The 11,571-nt window shown below is 40.7% G+C and overlaps 1 protein-coding gene across 1 annotated transcript in view; it reads left to right on the top strand.

The window, feature by feature from the left end:
• The window catches only part of SPINK8 (serine peptidase inhibitor, Kazal type 8 (putative)), a 13,913-nt gene extending 3,002 nt beyond the window's left edge, over nt 1-10,911 (top strand). Inside the window, exons 2-5 of the mRNA XM_008058267.1 lie at nt 3,567-3,616; nt 4,330-4,451; nt 10,408-10,450; nt 10,900-10,911. Coding sequence (XP_008056458.1) covers nt 3,567-3,616; nt 4,330-4,451; nt 10,408-10,450; nt 10,900-10,911 — 227 coding nt within the window. The remainder of the gene's footprint in view (nt 1-3,566; nt 3,617-4,329; nt 4,452-10,407; nt 10,451-10,899) is intronic.
• Nucleotides 10,912-11,571: the final 660 nt, after the last annotated feature.

Here is an 11,571-nt window from a genome sequence, read left to right as displayed (position 1 = left end):
TGTCAGAATCTCACTCTGTCACCTAGGCTGGAGTGCAGTGGCATGTTCATGGCCACTGTAGCCTCGACCTGCTGGGCTCAGGCAATCCTTCCACCTTAGCCTTCCAAGTAGCTGGAACTATAGGCACATGCCACCACACCCGGGTAATTTTTTGATTTATTGTAGAGATGAGGTCTCGCCAAGTTGCCCAGGCTGGTCTCAAACCTATGGGCTCAGGCAATCCCCTTACCTTGGCCGCCCAAAGTGCTGGGATTATAGGCATAAGCCACCCCGCCCAGCCTGAGAGAATTGATTTTAACAAGACCCCAAGACAATTCAATGGAAAATAATCCTTCAACAAATGCTGCTGGGACAACTGAATATCTATATGCAAATTAATGAATTCGGCTGTTCTCTCGGGTCCTTAGAGCTCACCATCTGTCTGGTCCTTTTTCTTTTTAACTCTCTGGACTTGAACTCACAGTCATGTCCTCTGAAGAAGGAAAGCTTTTTGTGAGAGGGCTCAACATTTTTTTTTTTGAGTTGGAGTTTCACTATGTCACCCAGACTGGAGTGCAGTGGCCGCACGGCCACTGCAGCCTCGTCCTGCTGGGCTCCAGCGATCCTTCTGCCTCAGCCTTCCAAGTAGCTGGAACATCAGTCACGCTCTACCATGCCCGGCTAATTTTTGATTTATTGTAGAGATGAGGTCTCACCAAGTTGCCCAGGCGGGTCTCGAACCCCGGGGCTCAGGCAGTCCACTCACCTCCTCCTCCCAAAGCGTGGGATTACAGGCTGAGCCACTGAGCCCGGCCAAGAGGGCTCAACTTTAACAATGATGAGCAGGCACTGGAAGGCCACTTCAACAGCTTCGGTCATATTTCTGAGGTGGCTGCTGTCAAGGACCGGGAGACTCAGCGATCCCAGGGTTTTGGTTTCATCACCTTCACCAACCCCAAACATGCCTCAGATGTCATGAGTGCCATGAATGGAGAGTCCCAGGACAGTCACCAGATCCAAGTAGACCATGCAGTCACCTCTGCCCGGGAAACCAGAGAGAGTGCTTTTGGGGTCTGTGGTTGTGGCTACTCTAGAGGTAGTGGGGACCAGGGCTATGGGAGCAGCAGATATGATAGTCATCCTGGAGGATATGGATATAGACAGTCCAGAGACTAGGGTGGTTATGACTGCTACTCAGAGGAAAATTACAGAAACAATTATGACATAGATGAGATATGAACACATAATGTAGATATACAGGAATAACACTTTTGATCCAGAATCGTCTTTCCAAAATGGCTGTATTTATAAAAGATTTTTGGTGCTACACTGAAACATCTATTTTTAGTATACTAACTTCTATTTGGAGTTGAGCTCCCAAGGGAGCTTAGTAAAGGGTGGGGCGGGAGGGGGAATTGTTGAAAGAGGGTCAAGTGACTGCAAATGGATACAGGGTTTCTTTTGGGGATGATGAAAATGCCTTAAAACTGCTTGTGGTAAAAAAAAAAAAAAGAAAGAAAGAAAAGAAAAGAAAAAAATGCTTGTGATGATGGCTGAATAAATCTGTAAATATACTAAAAACCATTGAACTGTATGTACACTTTAAATAGGTGAATTCTGGCCAGGCACAGTAGGCTCAAGCCTATAATCCCAGCTCTTTGGGAGGCCGAGGTGAGAGGATTGCTTGAGCCCAGGAGTTTGAGACCAGCCTAAGCAACATAGCCAGATCTTGTCTTTACCAAAAGTCAAAAAATTAGCCGGGTGTGGTAGTATGTGCCTGTAGTTCCAGCTACTTGGGAGGCTGAGGCGGAAGGATTGCCGGAGCCCAGGAGGTCAAGGCTATGATGAGCAATGACTATGCCACTGCACTCCCAACTCAGAAATAAATAAATAGGTGAATTCTTATTTTTCTTTTGTTAAGCCCTCATCTTCGATGTGATGGCAAATACGGGTGAATTCTATGATATTTTAATTATATTTCAATAAAGCTGATATATATAAAATAATTGATTACATACTGTCCACATTATATATTATAAAAATTATAGGGTGTGATTTCAATATATAATTATTATATATTTATATGAGATAAAATTTTATATATATGTATAATTGCAAAGACTGCTTTGGATTAAATATGTAAGACTAATGAAACTTATCTTTTTTTTTTTTTTTTTTTTGAGTTGGAGTCTCATTCTATTACCCCAGCTAGAGTGCAGTGGCATGCTCACAGCCACCCCAGCGTCATCCTGCTGGGCTCCAGCGAGCCTTCCGCCTCAGCCTTCCAAGTAGCCGGAACTACAGGCACATGCTACCATGCTCGGCTAATTTTTTATTTTATTGTAGAGACGAGGTCTTGCCAAGTTACCCGGGCTGGTCTTGAACCTGTGGGCTCAGGCAATCCACTTGCCCCGGCCTCCCGAAGTGCTGGGATTACAGGCTGAGCCACCAAGCCTGGCTGAAACTTACCATCTTTTAAGGTATCTCAATATAATGATTTCATAGTAATTTATAACTATGAGCATGTTTACTAAAAATAACTGAGAAAGGATTATAGAAGTTATTCTTTACTCATGAAGTGGAAGAATCAGAATTAATTATCTCCATTTTACAAGAGGGTGAGAGGCAGGTGTTTCCTGATTCTTCACTTGTTTAGAGGGCAGTTTGCATCAAAGCCATGGAACCAACCTAAGTGTCAATCAGTGTGATTGATTGGATAAAGAAAATGTGAGACACACACACACACACACTCACACACACACACACACATACACACACACACACACATACCCCTCCATTTCTTCTGTCCATCTCTATGCAGCCATAAACAAGAATGAAATGATGTCCTTTGCAGCACCATGGAAGGAGCTGGAGGCCATTATCCTAAGTGAACTAACTCAGAAACAGAAAACTAAATACTGCAAGTAGAAGCTAAACAATGGGTAATCAAGGACATACAGATGGAAATAATAGATGCAGAGGACACCAAAAAGGGAAGTATGGTGGGGGGAGGGTTTAAACATTACCTATCGTTTCACAGTGTTCACTATTTGCAAACAAGGACACCAGAAGCCCAATTCCCACCAGTACACAAATACCTATGTAATAAACACGCACTTAGACCTCCTAAATCTAAAAATTTTTAAGGCCAGGCTCAGTGGCCCAGCCTGTAATCCCAGCACTTTGGGAGGCTGAGGTGAGTGGTCTGTCTGAGTCCGCAGGTTCAAGACCAGCCCAGGCAATTTGGTGAGACCACGTCTCTACCATAAATAAAGAAAAAATTAGCTGGGTGTGGTAGCACGCACTTGTAGTTCTGGCTACTTGGAAGGCTGAAGAGGAAGGATCACCAGAGCTCAGCGGATTGATGCTGGTGAGGCTGTGAGTGTGCCACGGCCCTCCAGCCTGGGTAACCGAGTGAGACTCCAACTCGAAAATAAATATTTTAAATATAAAGAAATGAAGAATTCAGCCTCCTCTGATGGGATCTGATGCTTCCTGTGAGTCATACAGGGACTCCCTCATTCTAGCTTTTTCCCTGAGGGCAGAAGAAAGACAGCAACTCTTCTGTATGTGCTTTTGTCTTCCAGATATCCCCCTTCCTACAACCTCCAAAGGAGCTCACCTGGAGGAGATAAAGGTGAACTCTGCTTCCTTGGTTTCCAAGAACAGGAAGTAGGAGGGAGTTTCCCTGATAGCCTCCTCTTCCTCCTGGGAGGTAGAGAACAGAGGGAACTTACATAGAAACAACACAGCAATAAAAGCTGAGTCACTAACTATGTGTGCCACATTTTATATGTTACTGAGCTCTCTTCCCAAGCATTATCCCAATCAGCTCATATAATTGTTGTGGCACAAATTCAGGTCAGTCCTATGCTGCAGTGAATACTCTTTCCATTATGATATGCCAGGACATGTCCTGCCTCCCTCACACCAAGGTCCTATGAGATATTCTGTTTCCTTTCTTCTACATCCCTACCCCACTGTGACAAGTTTGAGCCCACAGCCATCTGAGGCACCATGTGTGATAAGTCACTCAGTGTCATTCACAAGAAAATTTAACATTGAAAGATCTATCCCTACTTCTGCTCAATGTAACCTAATAATCACGTTTTGTGGTTGGCGAGGCAGGGACTTTTTAGATTAATAAGGAATGTATGGGGGACTTGGGACTGCATAGACTACATATAACATTATAATTATTAAGTACTGGAGTCAAACACTGAGGCATCTGAAGCCTGATCTCTAAATCCTGGTCCAGCGCTCCTAATTCTATCACCCTCCCCTCCTATCAGCGACAATGGCCAAAGGACCTGGAGGAAAGCATCTGAAACAGTTGTGTCTCATCTTTAGGTTGAGTGCATCAAGAATATAAATAAGTGCTGGCTTCTCTCCTACATCAAGCCCAGTGAACCCATATGTGGCAGTGACCAGGTTACCTACAGTGGTGAGTGCCACCTCTGTGCCAAAATTATGTAAGTCATGATTTTATTTTCAACTTCTTTCAAGTCAGGAGGCGAAAAGTGGTCAAACTAGGGCCTTTCAGCCCACTTCCCACATCGTTCTGTTAGATTTTCCCTCCAGAAACACCGTCACTGTTTGCTCCTCCATTTCTTCTGTCCATCTCTGTGCTTGAAAAAGGTACATGTAATTCTATTCAGACAATGCAGAAACAGAAATCCACTGAAGTGAGGGGACTGTATCTGGCCTGGACAAAGGTCAAGTGGAGGGACCTCTGGCAAGCAGCCACAGCATTTAGATCATGTGACCATAGATGAGGGTCATACTCAAGCACCCTGAGGCCAAAGAACAAAAACCTAATGAAGATGAGAAAGAGGAAGCTGGGTGAAGAATTATTGATTTATTGGTCCTCAAATAAATATTATTTTCTAAAACAACTTCTTTAGCTTTCAGCCTAGTGTGTGATTTAGTCTTTGGGCTCATTACATGTTAAAAGCTTTGTGTGACACTCATATGAAATACCCGATTCTTTGGTCCAAGGAGAATAGAATTCGCTGAGAGTAGTGGTGCACATCTGTGGCTCCTGTGATTACCTGAGCCCAGCAGGTTGAGGCTGCAGTGGCCATGAGCATGCCACTGCACTTCAGCCTGGGCATTAGACTGAGACGCTGACTCAAAAAATAAACAAACCAAATACGATTGTCTTTGTCTTTTGGAAGTTTTATAATGATTTGTCTATGTGTGGATCTATTAGAGTTTATCTTATTTTGAGTTTGTTGTTTACCTGGATACACAGATTAATATTTTTCATCAAATTTGGGAAATTTTCAGCCATTATTTCTTCAAATATTCTTTTGCCTTTTCTCTTCCTGCTCTTCTTGAAGGAACTCTCTTTATGTATATGTGGATAATCTTGATAGTATTCATCATTTCTCTGTGGCTCTGCTCATTTTTTGGTCCAATTTGGGTTATATTTTATTTGCTATCTGAGGCATTTCAACTCACTCTTCATTTTTCTTTATTATTATTTTTCTTCATCTTCCTCAGACTGGACAATATTAATTATATCTCCAAACTCACTTGACTCTTTCTTCTGTTTGTTCAAATCTTATATTGAGCCCCTTTTAGTGAATTAATTTTTCAGTTCAGATCATTGTACTTCTTTTTTTTTTTTTCAGTTGGAGTTTCACTGGGTCGCCCAGGCTGGAGTGCAGTAGCACACTCACGGTCACCGCATCCTCGACCTGCTGGGCTCCAGCGATCCTTCCGCCTCAGCCTTCCAAGTAGCCAGAACTACAGCCGTGTGCTGCCACACCCAGTTAATTTTGTATCTATTGTAGAGACAAGGTCTTGCCAAGTTGCCTGACTGGTCTTGAACCCTTGGGCTCAGGCAATCCACACTGTACTTTTTAACTTCAGAATTTCTATTCAGGTTTAAAAAATATAATTTCTATCTTTTTATTGATATTCTCTATTTGATGAGACATCATTCTCATACTTATCTTTAGTTCTTTAGACATGGTTTTTTTTTTTTTTAGTTCTTTAAACATAGTTAAAATAGCTGATTTTAAATATTTTGCCTAGGCCAGGTGCAGTGGCTCAAGTCTGTAATCGCAGCACTTTGGGAGGCCAAAGTGAGAGAATTGCCTGAGCTCAGGGGTTCGAGACCAGCCTGGGCATGGTAGCGTGTGCCTGTAGTTTCAGCTACTTAGAAGGCTGAGGGGAAGGATTGCCTGAGCCCAGCAGGTCGAGGCTACAGTGACTGTGGGCGTGCCACTGTACTCTAGCCTGGGCAACAGAGTAAGATTCCAATTCAAAAAATAAAATAAAATAAAAATAAATATTTTGCCTTGTGCTGGGCACAGTGGCTCGTGTCTGTAACCCCAACATTTTGGGAGATCAAAGCGGAAGAATTTCTTGAGCTCAGAAGTTCAAGACCAGCCTAGGCAACATAGTGAGACCTCATCTCTATAAAAAAAATTTAAAATTAGCTGGACATGGAGGTGTGCACCTGTAGTCCCAGGTACTTGGGAGACTGAGGTGGAAGGACAACCTGAGCCCAGGAGATCGAGGCTGCGGTGAGCCATGATTGTGCCACTGCACTCCAACTTGGGCAACAGTGTGAGACCCTGACTCAAAAGACAAAACATAACTAATTACATAAACACATAAATAAATAAATAAAATATTTGTCTTGTAAGTTCAACATCTGGGCTTCCTCAGTGACAGATTCTATTGCTTTTTGTCTTGTATATGAGCCATACTTTCTTTTTTGTGTCACAATTTTTTGTTGAAAATCAAATATTTTTAAAAATATGTGGCAATTCTAGACATCAGATTCTCTCCTCTCTCCAAGGTTTTTTGCTATTGCTATTTGCTGTTGTTGCTATTGGTTAGTTTAGAGATTTCTGGAATTTTTTTTTTTTAGAGACAGGGTCAGCCAGGCATAGTGGCTCACATCTGTAATCCCAGCACTTTGGGAGGTGGAAATAAGAGGATTACCTGAGTCCAGGGGTTTGAGACCAGCCTAGGCAGCTTGGCGAGACCTCATCTCTACAATTTAAAAAAAAAATTAAGCCAGGCTTGGTGGCTAAGCCAGTAATCCCGCGCTTTGGGAGGCTGAGGTGAGTGAATTGCCTGAGCCCGCGGGTTCAAGACCCACCTGGGCAACTTGGCGAGACCTCATTTCTACAATAAATCAAAAAATTAGCTGGGCGTGGTAGCATGCGCCTGTAGTTCCAGCTACTTGGAAGGCTGAGGCGGAAGGATCATCGGAGCCCAGCAGGTCGAGGCTGCGGTGACTGGGAGCGTGCCACTGCACTTCAGTCTGGGTGACAGAGTGAGATTCCAAGTCAAAAAAAAAAATTAGCTGGGCATGGTAACACATGCCTGTGGTTCTAGTTACCTGGAAGGCTGAGGTGGAAGAATCGCCTGAGCCCAGCAGGTCAAGGCTACAGGGGCCATGCTCATGCCAGTGCACTCCAGTCTGGGCAACAGAGTAAGACTCTGACTCAAAAAAGAAAACAAAACAAAACAAAACAAAAAGAGACAGGGTCTTGCTATGTTGCCAAGGCTGATCTCAAACTCCTGGGATCAAGCATTAAATGATTCTATGAAGTCTGCATTAAATAGCTAAAACCAATAAATCTCCCAGTCTTTGCAAACAAATGTGTGTGTGTGTGTGTGTGTGTGTGTGTGTGTGTGTGTGTGTGTGTGTGTGTGTGTGTTGAGTCATGCCCTCAACACTCAGCCAGGCAGTTTAAAACTACACTTAATGTTCACTTTATGCATGGACATATGCTCAAGATTAGCCAAAGATGAGAGATGAGAGCTTAGGGCCCTCTCAGGTCCTTTCCGAGCATGCAGATAGCCCTACCTACACATGTGTAAGACTTTCTATATTTCCAGTAATGTTAAAGTTTTTCAAAACCTCCTATTGACAGCTCATTCTCTTTTACTTTTAAACCTTTGGTTAGCCTATTGTTGTCCACCATGTGGCAGCCATGATATTCAACAATTGCCTCTGATTGTTTTCAACAAGTTCTCCCAGGGAAAAGGCTGTTTGAGGAGCTTTGAGTCAGGTCAAATACAGTCTTGCAATTGGATCTTCCAGAGAACCACCAGACAGGCCAAATAATGACAATTATCTAGCAATAGTGCTTTGAAGGAGCACCAATCTGTTCCCTCCAGGTGCTGCCATGCTGCTGGTTTTCACCATGATTATGGGTTGTTGTTTTTCAGTAATACCATGGAACTGGGAGACAGAGGAAAATAGGACAAATTAAAATGCCACAAAGTTCACTGTTCTTACTGAGATTCAGCCATTTTTTTTCTTGAACAAATGCTCCTTGGATTGCTGCAAGTTTTTTTTAAAATGTAGGTCTTTAATTTATTTCTGCACTGTTTTATAGTTGTTAGTGTACAAGTCTTTCATCTCCTGGTTAAATTTATTACTAAGCATTTTATTTTTCAGATGCTATTGTAAAAAAAATTGATTTCTTAATTTTATTTTCAAATTGTTCATTGCTGATTTAAAAAAACACAACTGATTTTTGTGTGTTAATATTCTACTCTGCAACTTTGATGACTTGATTAGCTTTAGTCACTTTTATAGTAATTATTTGGGGTTTTCTATATATATAGGATCATGTCATTTTTGAATAGAGATACTTTTACTAATTCCTTTCCAATTTAAATGCATTTTGTTTCTTTGTAGTGCCTAATTGCTATGGCTTAAATTGCCCATGCAGTATTAAATATCAATGGTAAAAGCAGGGATCCTTGTCTTGTTCCTGATCTTAGAGACAAATCTTTCCACCTTTCACCACTGAGTATGATATTAGCTGGGGGTTCTTCATAAGTATTTTTTATCATATTGAGGATGTTCTATTCCTAGTTTCCTGAGTGTTATAATTATGAAAGATATTGGGTTTTGTTGAATATTGCATGTGTATTTTGCATTAATTAAGATTATCATGTGACTTTTTTCTTTCATTCTATTAATGTGGTGTTCTTAAATTTGTTGACTTTTTTTAGGTTTAACTGCTGTGAATTATTGGGATAAATCCCACTTGTTCATGGTGTACAATCTTTTTAATATGCTGTTGGATTCAGTTTGTTAGTATTTTGTTGAGAATTTTTACATTCATATTCATAAGGAATATTAGTCTGTAGTTTTCTTTTTTGAGAAATCGTTACTGCTTTTCATATCATGGTAATTCTGGCTTCCTTTTAGTTAAAAAGCATCCTCTCCTATTATTTGAAAGAGTTTGAAAAAGATTAGTAACACATATTTTAAACATATTTGGTAGAATTCACAAATGAAATCATCTGGCTTTGACTATTTCTTTGTTGGGAAATTTTTTTTTTTTTTTACTAATAGATTTACTTGTTACAGCTCTGTTGAGATTTTTTATTTCTTCTTGAGTAAATTTTTATAATTTGCTGAGGTGGAAGGACTCAGCACGTCGACGCTAGGGTGACCATGAGCATGCTATGTTTCTAGGAATTTGTCCATTTCACATAGGTTATCTGTTTGTTTTTTGAGTTGGAGTCTCACTCTGTTGCCCAGACTGGAGTGCAGTGGCATGATAATAGCTACCAGAGCCTCGACCTACTGGGTTCAGGCAATCCTTCTGCCTTGGCCTTCCAAGTAGCTGGAACTACAGGTGTGCACCACCACACTCAGCTAGTTTTTTGGTTTGTTTGTTTAATTGTAGAGACAAGATCTCGTCAAGTTGCCCAGGCTGGTGTAGAACCCGTGGGCTCAGGTTAATTTGTTGATGTTCAATTGTTCATAGTATTCCCTTATAATCTTTTGCATTTCTATAAGGTCAGTAGTAATGCCTCAACTTTCACCAAATGCATATTTTAACTTTAAGGCACATTCTCTAATTATCTGTATTTCTACTTGAATCTTCAAAGGCTATTTTGAATCTCTATATTTTATTTCAGACTGAGCATGTTTTATATATTTAATTTATTTGACAAAGATCCATATAGTATTTTAAAATATTTGCTAAATGAGAATTTAATATTAACAGAATGTTTCCTTCTCAAACTTAGCCAAAGATTGTTAATAATAATTTGTAATATACCACAGAGCAGCCGGGCTCAGTGGCTCAGCCTGTAATCCCAGCACTTTGGGAGGCCGAGGCAAGAGGATTGCCTGAGCCTGCAGGTTCGAGACCCACCCAGGCAACTTGGTGAGACCTTGTCTCTATAATAAATCAAAAAACTAGCCAGGTGTGGTAGCGCATACCTGCAGTTCCAGCTACTTGGAAGGCTGAGGCAGAAGGATCGCCAGAGCCCAGCAGGTCGAGGCTGCAGTGGTCGGGAGCGTGCCACTGCACTCCAGCCTGGATGACAAAGTGAGACTCCAACTCAAAAAAAAAAAAAAAAAAAAAAAAAAAATATATATATATATATACCACAGAGCAAAAATAATCATTTCAAAATATTTTTTTTCAGATATGAAGGGCTTAACGTAACTAAACTACGTGATGGACCATGTGTAAGTAAAGTTACTTTTTTTTTTTTAGAAGTAAACCAGATATAATTAGGAGCTCACTATTGTAGAGGGATTTAAGTGTTTTGTTATGAAAAATTTCAAACATACTTAAAAGTAGAGACAATAATATAATAAATCCCATACACCTATCATACAGATTCAACAAACTGCAATGTTTTTCTATATTTTCTTCCTCTATTCTCTTATTTTTTAAATGAAATTTATTAACACAAGTCTCAGACATCATATCATTCACTCCTACATAATTCTCTGCTCATTTCAACTCTGCTTTTTTCTTCTTTAATGAAATTGGGATGTCTCTAGTCTGCCTTCATTCGGAGAATAATTGTTTAGCATTCCTCCTGCCAGACTATGGGTGTGTTTACCAATATGATAGCTTTTCCCTTCATTTCCCCAAATTTGATTTCTCTAAGCGGATACTTATCTTTCAGGAAAACTCTTGAATTTACCATGAAGAATTAGAAAACTTACTAAGTCTCCAGATAGCCAAGTGAAACACAATGGTTGCCTTTTCAAGTACATCCCCTTCAGAGGTGCATTCTGGTGCTGGAGAAGACCAATGATTAGGATCAAACTCATTGACTTATTTCTTCAATAAATGATCATCAGCAGAATAACCTGGCTGGCAAACATTTCTCTTGGTTAATATGAATCTTTTTAAAATATCAGATAATTTATATTCTCATTCCAAAACTACATGACTCGTGCCATAAGTTACCTCTGTTCTTATATAGATTGTGAGTAAATGACGACAGAAATTTAAAATCAGGGAATAGGTGCCTCAGAGCAGCAATATTTACAACTTGGGGCTTTGGTCATTGTTGAGCTGAACATGTGTCATGTGGGTGATATGGCTTTCAGTATATCAGAACCTGGTTTTAGAACTTTCAACCACACCATAAAAAGGATTCAAAATTCAATTCAAAGAAAATTTATGAGGATAATACTTGGAGTAGTGCCTGGTTATAGTACGGTTTCCAAATACTTCACAAGTACTGACTTAAGACTTTTAACAAACCGGGCTCAGTGGCTCAGCCTGTAATCCCGCACCTTGGGAGGCTAAGGTGAGTGGATTGCCTGAGCCTGCGGGTTTGAGATCAGCG

Source organism: Carlito syrichta, unplaced genomic scaffold (genome assembly GCF_000164805.1).
Source record: "Carlito syrichta isolate Samal-C Ts95f unplaced genomic scaffold, Tarsius_syrichta-2.0.1 Scaffold303270, whole genome shotgun sequence".
NCBI classification, from domain to species: domain Eukaryota; kingdom Metazoa; phylum Chordata; class Mammalia; order Primates; family Tarsiidae; genus Carlito; species Carlito syrichta.
The sequence above is the reverse complement of the archived record's forward strand: the minus strand, read 5'-3'. Positions and strand labels throughout refer to the sequence as shown.